Source organism: Leucopleurus acutus (assembly GCF_964270905.1).
Source record: "Leucopleurus acutus genome assembly, chromosome: 15".
Classification (NCBI taxonomy): domain Eukaryota; kingdom Metazoa; phylum Chordata; class Mammalia; order Artiodactyla; family Delphinidae; genus Leucopleurus; species Leucopleurus acutus.
In genome coordinates, this window is record NC_139157.1 from 3,830,107 (window position 1) to 3,854,106 (window position 24,000).

Here is a 24,000-nt window from a genome sequence, read left to right on the forward strand (position 1 = left end):
TTTGGTTGAAATTGAAAGTATCAGTAAGAGCTCATAGTTTTTAATCTTTTACTCTACATGTATTTATAAATAAATAAGTAAAGAATTACGTATTTGTATATATGTATATATATATTTACATAAAGTCCTCTCATATATATATATTATATTTGTGTTGATAAGAAGCCTAGAAGCAATGACAGCAGTGGGCACATATAGCTCCAGCTCTTAGATCTTAAATGTCATTTGCCACTAAAAGGATCTAGGACTTCTTTTAAGAAACAGAAATGGCTGGTTCAAGCGCTAGCAAAATATTTGATGAGAAAGTAAGAAAGTCTTGAAAGCATCATGAAAATTTGTCAAAAGGGCATAGGAGATATCTTAAAGGGCTTCCCATTGGTCAAATCTGGGACAATTTGAGCATTAAAATGCATGTATAACAGTATTAATTAATATTAATTACACATGTTGAATAAAATAAGCATCTGTGAGTCCAGGCTCATGTAAATGAATGAATGAGGGAAAACAGAAAGCTCTTCTTCCCAGTAGAATGCCAAATAGCAAATGTAGGATGGTTGATCGTATTCTAGCTTCATCACCTCATTGTATTGTTGCCAAAAACACAGAACCTGAATCTAATCTTGAGAAAATATCAGACAAATCAAAATTGGCCCATATTCTTCAAAAACATCAAGTTCAAGAAAGGCTTGAACACAGAAAGGCTGTGGAATTGTTCCACATTAAAGTATACCAAAAAGACACGACAGCTAGATGCCATACATGATCTGGAGTTCAAACCTGGACCACTGAGCGGGGGATAATTATAAAGACATTATTGGGACAAGGTATGAAATTTGAATGTGAATTTTTTAAATTTTAATTTAATTAATTAATTTTTTATACAGCAGGTTCTTATTAGTCATCTATTTTATACATATTAGTGTATACACGTCAATCCAAATCTCCCAGTTCATCCCCCCCCCCAATTTCCCCCCTTGGTGTCCACATGTTTGTTCTCTATGAATGTGAATTTTTAATTAGCTAATATTATTGTAGCAATGTTAATTTTTCTGATTATGATAACTGCATTGTAACTATGTCTCTCACATTCAGTGTACAAATTCAGTGTATTCTCTTAATATTCTTTTTCTTAGGAAGTATATACTGAAGGTTTGGGTAAAAGGAGCATACCAACTTGTTCTCAAATATTCAGAAAAAAATATTTATTACTGTTGTGTGTATATATGTGTGTGTGTATAGATAGATAGAAAAGACGGAGCAAGAGAGAGAAAGAAGAAGGAGAAGGAGAAAAAGAAGGAGGAGAAGGAGAAGGAAGGAGGGAGGAAGGAAGGAAGGGAAAGAATTTACCAAGAGGATAAGGCAAATATGACAAAATGTAAATAATTGTTGGTATGCAGGAGTTTCATGTACTAGTCTTGTAGTTTTCTGTAGGTTTGAAATTACATCGAAACAAAAAGTTTTTTTTTTTTTTAAAAAAAAGGTAAATTTAAAAAGAAACAGGAAAAATCTAAAGAATGATGATGAGAAGATATTATTCAAACATTGAGCTTCATACTGGAAACTAAGAGCTCATCTTCCATGCTTTTAAGTATTTATCCAACTTAACACCCATGTCACTCTGTTTCCTAGTGTGTTTGTTACAGTGCTTCGAGATATGTCAGTAACCCCTCACGGAGTCATGGGCTCTTGGGGCCAGCAGGCATCACAGACTTCATCTTGTTCTCTCTGCCGTTCCATTCTTGAATTGCCTCTAAACTCTTGTGGTCGTCTTCCAATCTGTGTTTAAACGCCTAATTCACTTCAGCAAGTCTGAGGACATTTACTCTTCTGGTGAGGCCAGGTCTCAGCTTTCTATCTGAACCAAGAGTTAATACTTCTCCATTCATTACCACTGTGTCTCATAAAATACTATTTCCCTCTGGGTGAAAGAGTGGCCGTTCCCCTGCTTCCCAAACTGTGTTCCAAATGCCGTTAGGCACCACAACAAACCCACAGGGATGATTTAGGACATACTAATGGGATTTAGGACATCCCATTGTTTCATGGGAAACAATACCATCTGTCAGAGCTTGCTGGAGCTCACAGTTTCAGTAGTAACCTGACATAGTTCCCAGTTTTAATGTTAGGTCACTACAGTCCTGTCAATGAAGTCATATCTCTGCAAATCCATTGTTTTAGTGGTTGCTCTAATGAAAAGCAAGTACTGCATGAAAACCAGCATGGAACAGAAAATGAGGTTGGCCATGTCCAGTTTGATTCTAAGGTTTATACCGCCCAACTCATTGTACCTTAGAGTTCTAACTCAGCTTGATTGAGGAATGTCTCAGTGATACTCAGTATATACTTTATATGGGTTCTTTTAATAAAGGCAGTGGTGAAAGGACTTTGTGAAGTTAAAAATGCTGTGCCAACACAAGTTCTTAACAACTTCATGAATATACTATCGTAATTTTCTATTAGTCAAGACATGGAATTGAAAGTTTATTCAACTGAATGGAATTGATCCCTTAGTAAACTTTCTTCATCATGTTGTTTCCGTAAGAGAAGTGCGTTTTTGGATGTTCATCTCCACTTGTTGCGTCTTCCTTCCCTCTCGTGTTAGGGCTCATGACCAGCAAGATGGCCATAAGGCTAAGAACCAAATAATAATTATTCCTGTTATTCACATTTATATATAATTTAAAATTTTCAATATATTATGGTTTGAATGATCCACTAACTATGGAGGTACGTCTTTAATATTTTAGAGGTAATATTACATTTGTATAGTTTAGTAATCATAATTAAACATTTTTCTCTTATGAGATTTATGCAATTGTCATTGCTTATCAAAGCAAACAGGGTGTACTAACCCATCTGTTAGGTTCAAGATTAGAATTTGAAGTTTAATATAAACAACAACAAAATCGAGGTCATAGATCATCACAGAAGGTTACTGTTGAAAGGTATTTTAAAGACAATATATTTCAATCTTCTTGTTACACAAAAGAAAAAAATGAAGCCCAGAGACTTGAAAGGAAATCTCATGATAAACTGTCCATAACCCCAAATGTCTTCTTGTTCTCACTTGTGTGTGACAACCCATTTCCTGTCCAAAAGAGATGGAGAACAGCTGGTCATTAATGTCAGCGCTGCATTCTGGTCATTTTAAAGGGCCTATTCTCAGAATTACATTGTCAGAGAAAAGGGTCAGTCTGTATATCATTTTTATAGGGACTCCTCTATTGAGTGACTAAACACCCACCTTAAAACTAGCTAAAGTATCCCTTCCCCACCAAAAAGAGGGTATATTCGAAGAATGGATTGATTCATGAAAAAGAAATGCCTAGGGATAGAATTTTAGGCTTGAAGGCTTTTGCATGGCTGGGTCTGAGGGTTCAAAGTCTGTCATTAAGACTCAGTCTCTATCTCTTGGCTTCAGTCTCAGATAAGCTCTTTCCCAGGACTTTGGGGTGGGGGGGTGGGGTTATAGAATGAGTGGTTCTGATGAGCGGTAAGGAAGAAAGGGTATATTAGAGTAGAATATTTTCTCTGGAGTTCTTCAGAACTTGGAATAGCTCAAATAGGATCCTTTTACAGATGATAAGAAACAACAAAAGCTTTTGCGACCCCACGCAATGCTGTCACGTTTTGTAGGCATCGGAATTTCAAGTGTTCTTGATTCTTATGCACATTTTCACTATCACTCTGCTAATTTCCCCTTCGCCCAGTGCACAGTTACCCAGCTTAAAGACAGCAGACCTCTTTGGGGAATGTAGGAAGAAGCACTGTAAAGTTGGGGCTGTGAATCAAAATCCTTCCTCAAGGGGACCTGGTCTCCCCTGGCTTTATTCAAGAAGTTCTGTGAAGTGGCTCAAATCTGGAATTCATGGAGGTACCTGACTTCCTGCTGTGGTAATTAAGTCCGATTTTTGTTCGCTTAACCCAGAACTTCTCTCTCCAGACAAATGAAAAAATAGTAGGTCGCCCTGTCTATTTCAGTTCCAGGAACACTGATCGAGTGCTTGATCCAATGTCGAAGAGCTCTGCTGGCCAGGTCATTCTGATAGCAGCTTCAGTTTTGTCCGTTTTGCTAACAATACCTTATCTCTGGAGATTATGTGCTGCCTCTTGTCCCCTCGACGCCAAGATCCCATCTTCTCAGTGAAGCAGGGGACCCTGTTGGAGGCGGTGGTGCCCCTAGTCATCCGAGGCTCACACCGCGGAGCTCTTCACACAGGCCAGGCGGTGTGGCCTCGGGATGCATTTTTCATGGCCTTGATGAAGGGAGTGCCCATGGGATATAGCTAGGGGATGGGTAAACGGGTCGTACAGGACAAATCCCCTCTAGCATTCCAGTGTTGCCAAGGTTGGAATATATACCAGGGAAGTTCTGGTTTTCAGCCTCATTTAATGTCAGCCATTTTGGGGAATAGGTTTTAGCCAAGCAAGCGCTGGCGCACTGAAGCCAGTACTTCTGCTTTTTGCACCCATATAAAGTTGCCTTCCACCATCATCTTTATTCTAGCGTGTTCCAGCACCTGCGAATAGCACCAGCCTATGCCATTCTCCTCTGTTTCCGAGGTTTCTATACATCAGCTAAATCTAATCCATTCCCTTCGGTGTGTACTCATCTCTTGACAAGTCATCCTTGATACTTGATTTTCTGGGTAATAGGTCAGAAGCCAAGAGAGGTGGTGGATGATGGGCAGACTTCAGCCCTTACGGGTTCTAAGTTTCATTGGAGTCTGTCCCCATATCTCATGTCACTGAACCTTCCCTTCCCTGACCATCCTATTTAAATGGTAGTCCTCTCCCTCCAAAGGCATTTACTGTCAGCCGTCCCAGCTCTCCTTTCTGCACCGTGACCACTGCCTTCCTTCACACCGTGTAGATTACTTATTCTCTTCCAACGGGAATGTAAGTTCCTTGAGGACTGGAACTTTATTTTGTTCATGCTCTAGCATCTTTTGTTTCTAGAAGTGTTCCTACGTATAGTAGGTTGTCAGGATTGGCTGCGCATGTCTGTGGAATGATTGACTGACTGGTTCAGCCATTCTTTATTCATTTCACAGGTGTTTACTGAGTACAGTGCTCAACAGTAACAGGAAGCAATAGGCCTGCTGAGAGGGAGAGAGAGAGAGAGAGGGCGAGAGAGAGAGACAGAGAGAGAGAGAGAGAGAGAGGTGGCTTGAGACGGATTCCGAGGCAGAAAATAACCACATCTTGCAGTGCGAAGGCCACGCTGGGAGGAGGCTGTTGTTCTAAGTACAGTGGGAAAAACCCCAAGAGTGTTTTGAGCCACAGAATTTTATTTTATTTTAAAGTTCGCCATGGTTGATGTTAGGAGAAGAGGCTTTAGGAAGGCAAGCTGTGTAACAGGGAAGCTCCCTAGAAGACTGTTTTCAGCCCTTTGAAGAAGACACAGTGCTGGCTATAGCAGTTTCGCTTCCACCTTCTTCCCAGACCTGCTGTTGTTCTGCACCGCGGTGCAGCCTAGGGCCACGGGCTTGCAGCGGGGCGGCTGCTACTACGGCGGCGGCTCCTGAGCTCGTTCTAGTGGCAGAGTTGAGGTCAGACTAGAGTGGTCGCCACGTGGACCCAAGTGAGTGGAGAGTAATAGACTTTGTTTCACCCGGTGCGATGCACGGGGGGGCTTTTCTAGCTTATTAGGATGTTTCATTCAGTTAGCGAACTTTCGAACTGTTTTTACTGATCTAGTTGCCTGATACATCATATATCAATATAAAACTTCAGAAACAAAATTGTAATTTGTAACATTCGATGTTTTAGCATAAATAAGCATGCATGGAGTCTATAGATAATTCTGAGTAAGTTGTAGCAATTTTAATTTTCAATCTGTGTTTATAGTAGATCATAATATTTAAATCATGCTCTATAAAAGCATAATGAATAGCTATTACATAACATAAAGCCATATATATTAATAGTATGTTTTACAAACTAAGGAATTTTTATTTTATTATATTTAATTATGTCTTTTCTTTTATTCATAGTATCAAGATACAAATATGCAGGGAGTTGTATACGAACTAAACAGCTATATAGAACAACGGTTGGATACAGGAGGAGACAACCAACTACTCCTCTATGAATTGAGTAGCATCATTAAAATTGGTAAGAAATGTTTTATATTCCTCCTAGTAGAAAAATTAAACCGAAGATAAAGTTAAATTATGTTCTCTTCACTGATGATATATAAGCATATGTACATCGTTCTTTCCGGTTGATGCCTATATTATTGGTTATCCAGTATTATGAATATCCCTTTGTCTAGTTTTAAATACTTTAAAAATTAAATGTAAGTCTCAAATTTAAAAGATATTTTCTAATGGTTCTGATATTCACATTTTGACAGATGTATTATTAATAGTACATTGCTGTATGCATTTGAGGGTGTCACATCTTAAAAATTGCAATAGCTAATATTCTAATTATGTGATTCAGTAAAGCCATAAATTATTTTGTTCAGTTTACTGCATGACCATTAATTTTGCTAACAAATCCATTCAAAAGACTCATATTTGAGGTCTCACTTTAGAGAATTCACGCATGTTATATTCTTCCATTGAGATTAGTTTCTTCCTTTTTTATTACTTTGGCAGCCACAAAAGCTGATGGATTTGCACTGTATTTCCTTGGAGAGTGTAATAATGTAAGTATCTAAATTTAGATATAGGTGCTCTAGATAAGAGAATGTTATAAGCTTCTTTAAAAAGATAAACTATTATGTTACAAACAACTTAATAGATGTATCATAATTAAGTACCTTAAAACTCATTTTGTATTTTGTTTCTATATGTGGTTATTACCAGTTGGGAATTTTGCCAACATGGTGACATTTAGGCATAAAATCATATATTTTTTATTGTTTTGGTTTTGGTTTGTGGTATCCTATTTTCTGAATGGCGTTTCTAGACTTACTGTTTGGTATAGAAGTTCTTTCCTCACTGTGGGCTGGGATGTCAGGGACAGTCTATGCCTTTTTCACACATAATCCGCAGTAGAAGGAAATGAGAGCAGAAGTTTTATGTGAATATTTTAGATAGTTTTTAAGATGACTCTCAAAGTGCAGGGATGGAGTTGCTAGGTATAGATTCCTGAGCTGTGGCGGCCGTGGCTCAGACTGTTTGGTGGCATGGGGCTGCCCAGGGGTGCCTGGTCCAGCCTTTGGTGCGCCAGGCAGACCCTGTGTTTCTGGTTTGACTCACTGCAAGCACAGTCCACTGTCAAGTGCAGCTTGCATAGGCACTTTCAAAAGTATTTCAAGGCATTCCATTACTGGCATCTGAGTTTTATTATGGTATTAACACATACGTAACATTTTAGAAAAATGCTCTGAACCAATAACACCTATATTCATAGCCGAAATATATAAGACTCCATTACAAGGTTATTTTGCAAACTTTTACTGTGTATTTCTTGTGCGTTTGGTATTGTTATTTGAGATTTGGGATGTATTTTTGCAATGTGATATTTGTTTTTGTGAGTAATCAAAACTCACAAAATATATAGTATAATATATAATATTTATATTATATAAAATGCTAGTAGGAATAGAGACACAGTAGTCTGAGATTTTTAATAGTATTCATGTGCAAAGCACGGCAGTAGTTGCACAAAAAGTATTTATTGGCTGAACGACTTAGCTCATAACTGATCCTCTCCATTTGCACGGCCCTCGTTTCCCCTTGTGTTGTGATAATCTATGTTACAAGATTAAAAGCTCTTAGGACAAGGACCTTTCCTTATTCATTTCTGTATTCACCTAGCATCTCTCCTAGTGCCTTTCGCATAAACAGTCAACAAGAGGGTTTAGTAAATTGAATTATTCACAATTACTCCCACTTGTAAATACTTTATGTTTTACATACCGGTAGTATTTTAGAATGGCTAAGCTACTGAAATAGCAAACAGATCTCTTTCCTCTTCATTCCAAAAATTTGTTTCTAAAATTTGAGATTTTTACTTAAAAACCAAAACTTCCTTTCAGAAAATTATTATATAATTTGCCGTAATTTTTATGATTTCTGGTATGTTTATTATCATGTAACTGTGATAGTCCGCATCTCATTACTCCTTCCCCGACATCTCCAGACAAACCCACAGGGGTTGGCCATGGCAGCCGTGTTTGTTTCATGTGACCCCTGACCTTCAATCACAGCTCTTTGTGACCCAAACGGGGACCAGTCAGATTCTCTACTGAAACCTGGATCGTGGACTCAGCATTCTAGCTGTTTACCTGAAAAGAAATGATATGAACCCTAGGCCGAGGCTGCCACGGTGGGTCGGCCCTCTTCTGCTCCACGTGAAGGAGGATGGGGAGAATGGGGAGACGGTGTTTGCAGAGGTCGAAAAGCGGCGGGCGCCTTGAGTCCTGGGTCTGCAGTGTGGGCACCTCCAACGGTGCTTGGCTCTTGGAGCCTGGATTTAGACTCCCAAACCCCATGCTGTTAATCACTTGGCTATACTTTTCACTTCGTTGTTTGCATACTTCTGCGTGATTATGATTTAGAAAACACTTTTGTATCTATAAAATCCAAAATGTAATTCTCTGTATATCAATTCTAATTCTTTCACTTTTACTTATCATTCCCTTTTGTGGCTTAATTGAGGGGGGATGCCAAGTCTTTTCAGGCTTTAGTTGGCTTCTTATTCTAAACCCCTCAGGTCAGTTAATATACTCTATGTGGTTCTCTCTAGGGTCATTACTCCTTTCTCTCCCGCATCTCAGGGGCCAAGTGTATCCTGTTTAACCGTATGACCCTAGGAGCAGCAGGGTACATAGCAAAACTGTAGCTTTTTCTGACCTTCCTAAGTCAAATTCCACTCTGCTATGCTTTCTTTCTTTCTTTTTTTTTTTTTTTTTTTTTTTGTGGTACGTGGGCCTGCGGGCCTCTCACTGTTGTGGGCTCTCCCGCTGCGGAGCACAGGCTCCGGACGCGCAGGCTCAGCGGCCATGGCTCACGGGCCCAACCGCTCCGCGGCGTGTGGGATCTTCCCGGACCGGGGCACGAACCCGTGTCCCCTGCATCGGCAGGCGGACTCTCAACCACTGCGCCACCAGGGAAGCCCCCGCTATGCTTTCTTAATGTCATATACTTCTCCTTCATAGAATTTAGCTGAACCTGTAATTACATATTTATCTGTGATGTGTTCGGTTATTTGCTTATCTGGCTTTCTCACTAGAATATAAGCCTCACGAAAGCAGAGACCTTGTCTCCCTGGGAGGATAATTTTAGGGGAGAATGACTGTGTTCTGTTCACTGTATTTTTCCTTTTATGCATTCCACATAGGTAGAGAGGCCCTCGTTACTTCCTTAACCCAGTGGTTTCTCTGGATAGGAAGAAGACATACTGTCTGAAGTCTGAAGTTCACTGAGGTGTTTCTTTAGATGTATCTACCTAATTACCAGTTTCTTTGCTCTTCATTTCTTCTTATATCTCAGGTCTGACATAAGGAATCAGTTTTTTTCTGTCTCGGAGAACTTCCCTGAGTGAGAATCTGCTGATGTGAAAGAAACTCTCTCATTTTTGTGTGTCTGAATATATCTTTCTTTCACTGCTTTCTTGAAAGATATTTTTGCTGGATGGAGAATTCAGGTTGATAAATATTATCTCTCCATATATTGACTATAATTAGTTACATTTTGGTGTTTTTTAGATTTGTCTCAGTCCTTCACTTTTCTTTGTCCCCTGGACATATTTTCAAGTTTATCTTTTATTTCTTGAAATATGACTAACTATACCTCTCTTGTATTGTTTCATATTCTTTCTGAAATTAGTTTCTTGGCTTTTGTTTCATCTGCCTTTCATCGATGGTGACTTATATGCTCATGCCTTTTATTTATTAACCATAAATCATATTCCTTTGGCCCTTTTAAATGGATATTCTTGAGGCTATTGAAATATTCCTGTTATATTTCTAGAGATTGGATATGTATTTGTTTTTGTCAATCACCTAAGGCAGTATCAATTCAGGACAATTTTAATCAAATGATCTAGTTGACATTTTTTTTCAGACTACTGAGTGGTACAGATTCAAGCCTCAAATCCACACGATGTGCAGTTATTATTTTTCAGAGGAGATTTTTATTTTCCCTCCAGCAATAAATCCAAGATAATCTGGTTTCCTTGTAATCCCCTTGCAGCTGTAAGTATATTCACCCTTCAAACTAAGATGAGCCCATAGCCCTTTGCTGGTCCTGGCCCCATCCATGCAGCTGAAAATCCACATAAAACTTTACAGTCGGCCCTCAGTATCCACGGGTCCACATCTGCAGACTCAAATCAGCCACAGATGTGTATACTACCACGGCATTTATTGAAATAAATTAACGGATCCGCACAGTTCAAACCCATGTTGTTCAAGCGTCAACTCTATATCTAGGCTTTAGTTGATGCTCTCAAGAAAAAGACAGTTTGGGATTTGCTTACCTCACAGGGTTCCTTTATCTGCTTCCTTTTAGATTTCTGTGGATTCCTCCATTCTTCTCAGCCCAGCAATGCATTATAAAATATTTGTGAAATATACTTTATCCAGCTTTTAAATAATTTTAAAATTGTTTTTTTCAGGAATGTCAAATTATCTAATCTGCCATATTGCTTGCAACAGATGTTGACATACTTCTAAAATGTAAGCTAACCATATTAAATAAAATAAAACATTTTTTTTTAACAATGAGCAGATACATGTATATTTTCTTATATTTCTTCCTTTGTACGTGAAAGGTAGCATATTATAGATATTTATCAATGTTTTTAAAAATTGTCTCTGGATTTTGAATCATAGTTAGAAAGTGTTTCTTAATAACTCACTTTCAAAACAAAATATATATACTTTAGTGACAAAATTATAATAATGCAACCCAAATGGACTGAGATAAAATTTTTAGTCTATATGAATAAATACCAAGGATTAAGACAGACATGGCAGGGACTATAACATTCTTAAACTTATAAAAGTATTAATATCTTTTTTCGTAAATGAGAATCAGTAGAAAAAATTTAATTTCTGAAATTGATGCATTGAGGAATATAATTTAAATAATATTTAAATACATCAAAAGTTATACTAGGAGAATTTAAAAGCCACATTCATATTACCAGAGATGAAAAACTTAAAGAAAACATAGAAAGTTTAGGAGATGATAGAAAACAACCTAAGTGGTATTAAAGCACTAAAAATAAAGCATAAAATATGATTATCACAATCATTTTGAAGATAATTTAAAAGATAGTAAAACAATAGAGTGAAAATGACAAATTATGAGAGGATACTTACATTAATAAGTGTGAAAATCTAGATAAAATGGACAGTTCTTGAGGAAAATATAAATTGCTCCATTTAATGCAAATGATGATAGAAAACTAATAGACCAGTAAATGGAAGAAATTGAAAGCAGTGTTGAAATAATGTGTTTTAAAAAGCTGGTAGGACATTTATTTAACACTGTTTCTTGAGCCCCAGCCTTGGTCAGGCAGTCGCTAGCCGTGGGGCACATTGATGAACCAGAATCGTTTCCTGTACTTCTGTACTCACTCCACTGGGGACAGCCCTTCAGGAGAGAGAATTCCTGTGCTGTCTACACTGTCTCAGAGCTTGGGAAGAGAAGGCAAGTTTCCCAGTTAGCAGCTTAGTTTTCCAAAGAATTTTGATTCTGGAGTTGGATTGTGTGAGTTCCAATTCACCACTTTGGGACTTTGACAAGAGTCTTAAACTTTCTAAGTCTGAATTTAACCTCCATTGGTTAAATGTTACATCATGCATGTTACTTAACAGACCATTTCAGACACCTGCCATATACCCAAAACTGTGCCAAATTGCTGAGCATACAAAGATAAATAAAAAATCATTCCTGTCCTCAAAGAATGTACAACCAGTCGGAGAAATCAAGAAATCCACAGTTAATCACAGCACAGGACCTTACGTGCGAACAGAGAGGAACCAAGGTGTTGATGGGGCTGCCAGGGGTGCTGGGGTTGGTGACCCTGAAAAGAGCTTGGACGATGAGCCCTCTGGTGGAGCAGGGCTTAGGAGGCCTCTTCCTTAATAGACAAGAAGGGACAGTAAAGGAAGAAGCAATTTGTGAGAAATCTGGAGCTGGGAAAGGAAGCCTTTTGTGTTCTACCAATACCAGTGTCTGACACATAACATATACAAGATGCTCTTGAAATGTTTGTTGGGCAAAACTGATTTTTCCATGATTAAGATTTTGCTTAATTCACTTTTTAATGTTTCTACAGGTTTTCTCTTTCACACCTAGTCACATACTCCACTTACTATGTAACATTTTTTATAATGTCATTACTATAGTTTTTCTTGTGTTGCCTGTAATTAGTGGTTTGTGAAAGCTGGAAACCTAGTGATCTCTAATTATACGTCAAACTTTATAATTCATAAAGTAAGTTCATAGATAGCGTTTGTGTATTAGCTTAGAAACCAGTTTACAGCCAGTAGTTTAGAGTAACTGTGTGACTTTGTTCAATGCACAATGACTCTAGTAGGTTTATTTCTAAGAATTATGCTAACGAAGTTAGGCATGTGGTTCAAGGTCCAGTGTACGTGGGGTTCCTGGCTCACGCCCTCTGCCCGGATCTACATTCATCTACTCTCCAGTGCCATCTAGTGTCTATAAGAAAAATAACTTAATGGTAAGCCTAAATAATGTCTTTTCTTCTTAAAAAGTGGTTCCAAAATTTAACTGGTTGTGAGTTGAAGCCTTAACATGCAAGTGAAGTTTCACGAATCAAGTGATCTTTGAATCGTTCATGGAAAGAAAGATGAGAGCCACTGTTTACTAAGTGCAGTAGACTTCTCTCTTTAGTTGATGTCAGTGAGTCAGAGTTTCCCAATTCATCAAAAAATCCTGGTTTTTAAGAAATAATGTGTGATAATCTATTTTATGGCTCTTTTCCCACCAAATCTATTTCTCAAAATTAGATTTGTTAACTAATTTGAATGCTTTTTAATCCTTCGTTGAGCCAACTTATTCATTATGACTACCGTTACCAATCTTCTCTAGTTTAAATTATTTAACTTTAGAAATACTTATGAAAATGTACTGTTATCACAAAAATATTGGGTAGTTCATAATGAGTTTCTTTGAAATATTGAAAGAGCTAATTCATCCCCTACTACTGCACGGCCTCGCCTCTGGATTGATTTCTAGCTCTTAGGCCAGTGTCCTTGCTGGTGTTGGGAGGGGAAAGGCCTAACAACAGTCAAGCCACCTGCAGAGCTGTCAGGTGGGAATGAAGGTGCAGAGCATCAGTGGGCAGGTGCACGCCCTGAATGCAGTGATGCTCTTCTCTGGAAAGGGTAGAGGTGGCTGAGGTTTGAAACTTTGAACCTTTTCCTTGTTTTTAGTTTTCGTGTAGTTTTCATCTCTAGCCTCTAAAAAATGTTTGTGTTAATAAAAGTTTTCATAGATTCATACAACATTAAAGCAGAAATTAATTTTAGAGACTCATTTCAATGCTGGATGTTATAGATTGTAAATGTATGCATAATAGTCTTAATACGTTTAAAATGTTATATAGTGATGTTTGATGAAAGTTTTCATTCATCCACCTATGAAAATAAATAGTGAGTATAATCTTTTTCATCATATTAATCTGAACATCCCAGTCAAATTCTTATGTCAAAATTCATAATGATTGGCATGGAGGAGTGGAAGGTACAGACCACTGGGTGTAAGATAGGCTTCCGAGGATGTATTCTACAATACGGGAAATATAGCCAATATTTTGTAGTAACTTTAAATGGAATGTAACCTTTAAGCATTGTATTAAAAATTTTTTTAAATACGTCTTTAAAAATTCATCATGATTGATTTTGAAAAATAAAGCCCTTACTTCATTTTTAGGTTTCTTTAGAACTTATTTACACCCATCAATTGTTAATGCATTAATGCAGGCCCTTCACCAATGAAAAATGCAAAATATGTCTTATAAATTACGATTATTTTGAAACATGAAGAACCCAAGCAAGACTCGCCTTGCCAGATCACAACATGTACTATAAACTTACAGTAATTAAAATAGTGTGCCAGGCAAATAAACCAAGTGGTACAAGATTGAGAGTTCAGAAGCAGACCCAAGTGTACTTGGGGATTTAGTATATGATGAAAGTGTCAGTTCAGCCAGTGCGAAAAAGAAGACTGTTCGATACACAACTATCTGTTCGATTATTTCTGTGGAGTGAATAAAGGTATATTTAATAAACTTTTCTCCATTCCTGAATACATGTAAAATTTAGCCTCTAATTTGGAGGTTCGTTATCGACATTGTCTGTTTGCAGTAATAGCTGCCCGTCAGCCTGTTCCACTACAAAGATCATACAGAATATGCTATTGCAGAGCACACAGTTCAAACCAGTGATTGACCTTTAATCAGAAATGGAGGTCACGGACAGAGCTGTTGCACAGGTGAATCATATGGAGTTAAAAAAAAATGCCACCCAAAAAGAGTAGGAAACTACTAAGTGCACAGAGGAGAGAAATTGAAGCTGTAAAAACATCAAAAAACAGGTGTCTGTCTAGGTTGGTCCTCATTTTCCCTTCCTGTCTGAGCTTTTGGCCTTCATATGACAACTTATTCAAAATTTTGTTAGCACTTGCCCTCAGCTCTCATTTGTAAACATTTCTGTTTGGTAAGTATGAACAAAAATCATAACCTAATTAGTAAAACAAGCATAAAGTTCCCACTGTAAAAAATTATTTATTTTTTTTGATAATTATTTTCCACAAGGAGTTTTCTACATCAATCAAGTAATTGGAAGATTTCTAAATCATTTATTTTCAGCAAATCTAGTATGTAAAATAGCTTTCCATATACCCAAGGTGCAGTATTTGCTTGTCTGTTTCTTGTGCATCATATAGAAAGCCTACACAGAGGCAATAAATGTTTTATATTAAATAAATGACCTAATAACCTAGGAATGTGTATGTGTAAGCTATTTTTTCATATTGAATTATGAAGCTAAATGAAGATATTATTATGAAGATATTATGAAGATACTATTAAATCCAGCCTTAAAGGGCATATAGCAAAGTCATCCAAAAGAGATATCTGTTGTATATCTTCAAACAACAAACAAATAAAGTCAACAACTATTTTTAAAAAATCCAAAGCTTCTGTCGGGAGCTTGCTTTAGAGTTTACTTTCTATTGCTGTCATGGGAAGTTCTTTAAGACTTAACTGAACGATTCAGGTCAATTTAAGTTCATTTCCTGCAGTTCTGACTCTGGTTGAGTAAAGAAACATTACTCAGCATCCTTCTTACGATTAACTTTGTCATAGTTTGGAAAAATCATTGTCAATTCTGACTTTTATTCAGGCTAAATATACCATGTCCTTTAACATTTTTTCTTGCAGTCATCTCTCTTCCTGTTCTTGGATCATTTCGCTACTCTCTCTCAATCTTAAGAAGGGGTGACACACTGAATTGTATTGCCACATAGATACTAAATCTAATGAAAGTCTTACTTCGTTTATGTCATATGTATATTGGTGCATTATAGTAACTATAAAAACAGTGACTTATTTCTAGCCTCTTTAAAAATAAAGTGCATTTGTCATTTATCATCTTACGTGTAGCTGAATTGTAAAAATCTTTTTAAAGTGTGTAACTTGTATTTAAACATTTTAAGCTTAATCCTTTTTAAAAGATGCATTCAAAAAGCATTTTTCACAGGCATAATAGTAAATTGCTGCTTAAACACAATCCTAACTAATGTAGATATATTAATGAATAAAAATATTTTGAACTTAACTTGTAATCTTTAGATAATGACGACTTACTTACAGCAGATGGGGTGAGAGCCAAGGCTCTTTTCCTCCTCTCTGCTCCCAGTGACTGCAGTAGCTCAAGTTTATAGGGTTCACTCTCCTGTGACTGTAAGATTTTACTTGAAGAAAGGGCTCTTCGACATTACGAAGCTTGAAAACCACGTTGTCTAAAAAGTGATAACCACATCCAACTCATTGTCCTCACCTGGACCTAGCTTAGTGCTAGCAAAGCATTAATAGGAGCATCTTTAGCTTCAGAGGATTGCCTAATACTCACTGCTTCAAAAGGGCATCATCCTTAAGTCACAGCACTCCAATTAAAAATAAAATAAAAGTATAGTGTTGGGGGCTTCCCTGGTGGCGCAGTGGTTGAGAGTCCGCCTGCCGATGCAGGGGACACGGGTTCGTGCCCCGGTCCTGGAGGATCCCACATACCGCGGAGGGGCTGAGCCCGTGAGCCATGGCTGCTGAGCCTGCGCGTCCGGAGCCTGTGCTCCGCAACGGGAGAGGCCACAACAGTGAGAGGCCCGCGTACGGCAAAAAAATGTATAGTGTTGGGAGAATTTAGCAAAACTTTAATACTTTTCAAATTGAGTAGATAATCATAATACAGTTATGTCAAAATATTGCTCCCCATGCCCAGATGACTTGTTTGGATGAGCAATTCTTATTTAGTAGAAATTTATTTTAAAATATAATTTGGTTTAGTCAAAATAACAGATCATATTTGTAAAAACATTTCTTTTAAAATAGTTTCAAATGTTACCCTCCCACCTAGTCTTTTGAGACGGAAAGATACACCCAGCTTTGTCCTTTCTTTTTTTTTTTTTTGGTGTGTGTGTGCAGAGAAGAGCAGAAATTTTACCAAGAGTATTCTGAATCTGTAATTTTATGGGCAGGTCAGTTTTAGGAATGGAGTGGTTGAGTATTAAAAATAGAAATAATGTTCTGAAAAAGATTTTTAATGAAAATGAAAAAATATAACCAAATCACGTTGACCTGTAGTTACAGAGCCATGTGGCAAGTCTGTAGGGCGGTGGGGTGCAGTGTGTCTGTTTCTCGTGTGATAGTTTCTTGAGCCCAAGGACAGCTTACATTTTGTTTTCATTTTATTATTTTCTGTGGATAAAAATCGGAGGCTATTTTAAGAGATTTTCTGCACCTAGACATTTGTGTGAGTCCTGTATCTAGCCTGTGTGCGTAGGACATGTGAAAGAGAATTTCACCTCAGATGCTCAGTTTGGTCACGCAAAGCACCTTTCCTCATCTTATGTCTCTACTTTTCCTTGGCTCACAGATTTCTCGCGATTGTTAAGTAATCTTTTCGTCCTGTGCCAAAGACTTTCCTAAGTCTATAAAACATATTCCTTTTTTCTTCCTAGAGCCTTTGTGTGTTTACCCCACCTGGAATCAAGGAAGGAAAACCCAGGCTCATCCCTGCTGGGCCCATCGCCCAGGGCACCACCACCTCTGCCTATGTGGCCAAGTCCAGAAAAACGTTGCTAGTAGAAGACATCCTTGGGGTAAGTGGCTTTTTACCCTTTGTGACATTCGTAACCTGAAGTATTTAATTAAGAAAGATAACATATACTCTTGACGTTTTAATTTAAGCCATTTTATAACAGCTTTAAAGCAAGATACAGATCAATAAATGCATTTGTATGTAAACTAATTCTTTGTACTCCAAGAATTATATCTTACATACCCCTAAGATTTAGATTTGAGTAGTTGTTCTTTCAACATTTGCCAGTATAGTTAAGCATAAAAGTGTATACTCATGGTCATATAGACTAGATGATTACTGTTTTATGTTTCATATCCTAGCAGGATATATGTGAATGAGTCAGCTATTGCTGTGTGACAAACTACCCCAGATTTTAGTGGGGTCATACAGCCACCACTCACTGTCTCTGGATTGGGCCATTCTGCTGATCTGGGCTATCTTTGACTGGGCTTGCTTATTTGTCTGAGATCAACTGGCCATCACTTAGGAGCTGGCCAGTCTTAGGTGGCCTTCGATCTCTGTGTGTGTCTCACCACCCCATCCAGTAAGGCTAGCGTCATGTTCTTATGATGGTGGCAGGTGTCAGAGAGAAGAAGTGGACACACGCAAGTGACTTTTCAAGCCTCTGCTTACATCAAATTCACTGCCCTCAGGTTAGCCAAGCAAATCTCATGGGAGGCCCAGACTGAGTGTAGGAGGGTCTGACCAAGGCCATGGGTACAGAGAACAGGACAAAAGAGATCCCTCAGAGCAGTCTGCCACAGTGCATATGTACACTGTGATGAAATGTCACTGCATGAGCTCAGACTTTGAAACTGACAAGCATACAAACAAGTATATAGGTGTCATGAATTTGCTCTGAAAAAGTACTAAATTGGAGTCACAAAATCTAGATATTAATTTTGTTTTTGCCACTAGTTATCTGTATAGCCTTGAACAAATCAGGTTACTAGTTACTTTATCAAAAATAAGAAAAGAAAAAGTGCTAAAAATAAATGTTTCACAGTATAATGTATATAGACAACAATATTGTATTATAATCATCAAACTTGCTAAGAGACTAGATCTTAATTATTCTCACCACAAAAAAGAAGAGATAATTATGTGGCTTGATAGAGGTATTAACAGTGCTACAGTGGCAACCATATTACAATATATAAACGTATCAACATGTTGTATACCTTAAACTTCCACAGTGTTGTGTGCCAAATATACTTCATTTCTAAGAAGTAAACGTAAAAAGTAGATACTGTATAAGTTGTCATTTCAAAATGTTCTATTGTATGTATATGCAAGCTTTCAAAATATCTGTAAATTACAAAGTATAGATTTATACCAGTCTATTCATGAAAAGCTTCCTGTAGACCACAGAAATTGAATACATAGAATTGACGTTTTGATATTAATTCATTTGAGTTTCTTGTGTTCCTTTGAGCGATTTTGCTAAGCTAGAAAGTTAAGTCAAAGAGCCGATTCATTTCTTATGATAGGTAATTGGTAATTATTGGATGATTTGAATATCTAATATGGGCCTTTGAGGTTCAGTTACAATGACTTTCATTAACATATGCTTTTGTGTTATTCTAACCTTAAAAACAGAAGGGAAGAAATTTTATACGTGTAATTTCCTTCCTATGGCATTTACATTTGGAGTGATTTTCACTTGTGACCTTATACCGTAAATCCCTTAGTTCTGGTACATACCAGGTGAGGAATAAATGAATGTTAACCGTCATAATTACTTTTATTACTGCATGAAGTTATGTATATTCATTCACTAATTAAATTCTACTGTACAGTGATAAAGAAACATTAAATCCATATTTGGGTATAAGTTCCTCGTCGCTAAAGATAAGCATTTTCTCAAGCAGTGTTTATAGTGGCCATGATCATTTGGTTGTCCTTTGAAAAGGACTGCTCATTACTGATGACGAGTATAAGGAATTTTCTGATAGAATCATAACTTGATGATTCCATTACTTTCACTGAGTTTATATCTTTTACCCTTCTGTTTTTTTAGGATGAACGATTTCCAAGAGGTACCGGACTGGAATCAGGGACGCGTATCCAGTCTGTTCTGTGTTTGCCAATTGTCACGGCGATCGGGGATTTGATCGGCATCCTTGAGCTGTACCGGCACTGGGGCAAGGAAGCCTTCTGTCTGAGTCATCAGGAGGTGAGGCCTGGACACTGCCTGTGAGGACTTTTAGTTGCACCTAGTTCGCTGAAGGTGCTCATTAATATTGTTCCGTTCATAAATGATGAATATTTCATGAGGGAATATTTAAAGCCGTAATTTGCTTAATAATATTTTGATACTACTACTAACGATTTTTTAAAACATTTTTTTTGTCTTGCAGTTGTTTAGAGAGGAAACTCACTCAATATAGCGATATAGAAATTTATAGTAAGTTATTTTAGTAAGGATCCATTTTAACAATAAAAATAAAATACCATATTGTGAATCAAATGAAGTAGTAGGATGGCTTTGGAGAGTTTTCACATTCTAGTTGACCCCTTAAAAATGTCCTCTTCCTAGAGTATGTCCTGAATAGAAGTAACAGCATCAAATCCATTTGGGAAACAATAACTTCCGTTCACTGTTCCCTGAACCGGAACGGCTCAGTCCTACTAAAACCAAACAGTACATGATCTATCTGTCAGACGAGGTGTTCACCCAGGTCCCTCCGTGGCCACTTACCAAGATGACCCGTCTTCCGCTGCTCCAGCCCCTTCCCTGCCTGCAGCCATGCTGGGCCCTCTCCTGCACACAGCCTGCACCTCTGTTTTCCCTCCCCTTGCACTGCGCTTGTCCTGTACCCAGCCCCAGCTGCCTCCTTCAGGAATGTGCTCTAAGGTCACCCTCTCTGATCAGGCTTCACTGAACACCGCACACAGACGTGAGCGGCTCCTGTCCCTCTGTCGTGCCTCTTCTCCGCTATAGCCGCGTCACCAGCCAGTACAACGTGCGCTTCGCTTTATTTTCTTTCTCGCCCTTCTCTCTTCCTGCGCAGCAGCTGTGAGCTGTTCTGTTGTTCACGCTGTATCTCCAGCATCTAGAACAGCGCCTGGTACCTAGCAGGCACCCAATAAATATCTGTTAGATGGATGAAAAATCAAAGAAGTGGAATAGCTAGACGTTTGAGCGCTTGTCAGTGAAGTCTGGGAAACACTTCCTCATTCTAAAGTGGTCATTAGAGGCCTTTTTAATAGTATTTTGGTTGAATTGAAAAATAATTATTTTATGTTAAAATCATTGGATGACAGCTCTCTTAACCAATTTATCTTCCTTTTTAACCCGAAGTAGGAGGGACAAGAGAGCATTAAACTCAATAATAAAGAAGTGGGAAATATAAAAGAGAAACTATATATATTTGACTATTCACATTTGGCAAAATATTCAAAAATGCAATGATCTTACAAAATTGTTCATATATGTTTATGCTAGAGTCCTTCGCTGGGATGTCTGCATGTGACTGATAAAAACTTGCTTCATACTCTTCTTTTTTTTTTTTTTTTTTTAGGTTGCAACAGCAAATCTTGCCTGGGCTTCAGTAGCCATACATCAGGTTCAGGTGTGTCTTTGGGATGTTTTCACAGGGGCTTCCTAGGAGAAAAGGGTGTTTGGAGTGCAGCATTGGGGAACGGAATGGAGGTTAACAAGTAACCCAGTGCTTTGTTTTTGGATATTAGGTATTTTGTTGTTTCTAAAATGTTTGATCTATTCGCTTATATTTACTTACTCCCTGCCTTAAATATTTTCCAATTAATTATTTTTATATATTTACTATAATGTTAAATTATTTATGTTCCCTATCATGGTTTTTGTTTTCCACTGAAAGCCCAGGAATGACCTCCTCCTGGCAGTAACACTGATATTTTTATAACTCCATTTCCTAAATTAAAACATCCACTAAACTATTATATGAAAACATTAATCTTAAACATTAATTGTTATTTAAGATACCTGATTCTCTTGAAAATGTGATCGAATTTAAAAGATCACAAACTGCATGGAGTTTTCCCGAGAACTAGAACTAGAACTAGGAACATGGCAGCAATAGAATTCTATTTTGTATCTTCCACTTTTTCTCGTTTTGTTCCTTTAAGTCCATTTCAGCAAACTCAGGTTGATGAGGAACTGTCTGATAGGGAGAAAATGTATATATATTTCAGGATAATGGTATGAGAAGCAAGGGCTTCCTGGACCTGACAGTATTGAATGTAGGTAGGATATGCACCCAAGTACAATTTTAAAAGCATTGAAGTAGTGATTGTGTTATGCCTTTTTAAATAAATAAGGTAAATAGTATTCTGGAATTTTTATTCTTAAATAAGCAGAACTCCCTTAAAATTAACAGCCATTATTTTGTATGGCAGGTATGCAGAGGTCTTGCCAAACAGACTGAATTGAACGACTTTCTACTCGACGTATCAAAGTAAGTGTTCATTTCTAGGGATGTGGTAGCTCTTATTGATCAACAGTTTAGATTAAGTGCAGGCTCTGACAGTGATAGATTACTATCTAGTGCAGTCAGTAACAGAAGACCAATCTTTATTAGGCGAGTGGTAAGGTAAGTATGGTCGTTCGTATTTTGGATCGTAGAGTTACATCCTCATCCACGTTCACTTTACAAGTGAAGGATCGCAGATGTATATGTGATGATTTTAATTTACAAGTTGGTATATATTTTCTAAACAGACTCACTAGAAGGTGTTAGAGACTATCTAGAGAGATGCACTACGTATTGATATTTCTATTTTCATAGGAGAAAACTGACAGCAGTAGAAGGAGAGGAAATGTCCTAGTATATTATTTTCTAAATAGTCCTCTCTGGCCTTTTCAACAAATGTCAGTACATTAAAACAGACTCTTAATATTATCATTTTAATTATCTCATGTATAGTAGCTCAGATATCATTCTCCAGAAAATGCTCCATTTCCCTGAAGTTTGACCTAGAAAAACTCCCTTGAGCTGGCAGTGGAAGCAATTACTGATATTTATTAAATTTCAGGTTCACAGTGGGTTTGCTTGCTACAGGGAAGATCTCGTATCTCTCTGCCCCATCTGCTTAATTGTTGAAATCTAAAACGCCCCAGGACATGGTAACTTCAGGTCCCATCCTCTGACAAGTTAACTCAAGGTGTGACGTACCTGTGCCTCCAAGGCCTCCAACACAACTCTGACTGTGTTCTCACTCACATGTCACCCTGGCACACTTCATAACCAACTCATCACCAAGTCTAGTAATCCTCATCACTAATGATTCTGAAGTTGCTGCTTTGTGCTTTGGAATATAAAATTAGAGAGGTATGGGACTGAGGGAGTGCTCTATTGATCCCTTAGGCCAACTATCTTCTTTGAGATGGAATTAAACAGTATCTCTGGGACACATGATATTACGACTTCAGAAACACCTAGGAAGGGAAGCTGTGCACGTTCTCGTACTAATGTATTTGAATACTTTGCAGGTCTCCCAAAGTCCAATTAAAACCCTCATGTGACACCTTAAATCTGTTCCCCAGTGGGAAACCCATTTGCTTCCCCCTGTTGCTTGCAGGATATTCCTCAGTGGATGGTGTAACGAAGCGTATTGGTAGCTTCAAGCCAGATGATTTCTCTTCTAAAAAAAAGGCATTGGTTATTGCTATAACTTACCTTAATCCTGAATACATTACTAAATTCTCACAAAACTAAACTGAAAGCGGTACCTTGCCAATCGGGTCTATATTAAGAGTATTTCTTTATAGATTCCCTGTAACACGTGCCTGTTGATTCCTCTGTTTCTCTGGTCTACATTTTAATGTATGTACCATATGCCTCCCAAATATTTACTTGCAGTTCAAAATGATGAATATATATTTTACTCGTGTAAAGTGGTCGGGTCCTTGCCATTATTTGTATTCTGATACCTCTTCTCAAATGAATTGCCTTGCTTTCTTAGTACAGTTAAACTACATTTTAACTTTTGAGTTTTTCCAGTGGTAATTTACATTTTTAGCATATTAATGAGATTTAGCAAATTTAAATATTTTTATTTTAGATCAAAGTAATTTATGAGGTATTAAGTTTGATGAAACCAATTTTATTTCTTCATAGTTTAAGTTAAATGCCCCAAACTTTCTCCCTACCTTGAATACTTACTGATAAAATAATTACTTAATGCAGCCTCCGGAATTATAGAGTCCTTATACTAAAGTCAACGATAAACTTTCATTTCTCTCTTTACAATAATATTATTGGTTGTTTCCACAAAAGGACAAAAATCAAACAACATATACCTTTATGTTTTCTATTTGAATGTAGACAAAATTGGGAAATGTATTCAAAGTTTAACATGTTCTTTGTTCTAATAACATTACTTAAAGGTTTTATCTTCCTTTTTTTCAGAACGTATTTTGATAACATAGTTGCAATAGATTCTCTACTTGAACACATAATGGTAGGTTGCCTTCTGTTTGGAAAATGACTTGATTTCATCCTGAGATTCATGTCCTAATATGTGGTGGAACGTTTTATTGTACGGGACACACATGCTCTTTTAAATATGATGAAAGGGTGGTGCTTAGTGATCTGGAGGTGTCACCTTGATTTATTTGTCACTTCTGTTAATTTTGGAGGGGTTTTGAATAGTGTTTTGAAAAATACCTCAGAGTTTTTGATTATTTAGTGGAGAGCTAATTTGGAAAAACGTTTAGTTTC

At 37.5% G+C, this 24,000-nt stretch overlaps 1 protein-coding gene across 1 annotated transcript in view; it reads left to right on the plus strand.

Moving 5' to 3' along the window:
- The window catches only part of PDE10A (phosphodiesterase 10A), a gene marked incomplete at its 5' end in the record, with an annotated part of 577,771 nt that overhangs the window by 481,632 nt on the left and 72,139 nt on the right, over window positions 1-24,000 (plus strand). The window contains 7 exons of the mRNA XM_082855961.1: window positions 5,997-6,117; window positions 6,606-6,655; window positions 17,175-17,315; window positions 19,317-19,472; window positions 20,821-20,871; window positions 21,677-21,735; window positions 23,689-23,740. Of these exons, the coding sequence (XP_082712087.1) occupies window positions 5,997-6,117; window positions 6,606-6,655; window positions 17,175-17,315; window positions 19,317-19,472; window positions 20,821-20,871; window positions 21,677-21,735; window positions 23,689-23,740 (630 nt within the window). The remainder of the gene's footprint in view (window positions 1-5,996; window positions 6,118-6,605; window positions 6,656-17,174; window positions 17,316-19,316; window positions 19,473-20,820; window positions 20,872-21,676; window positions 21,736-23,688; window positions 23,741-24,000) is intronic.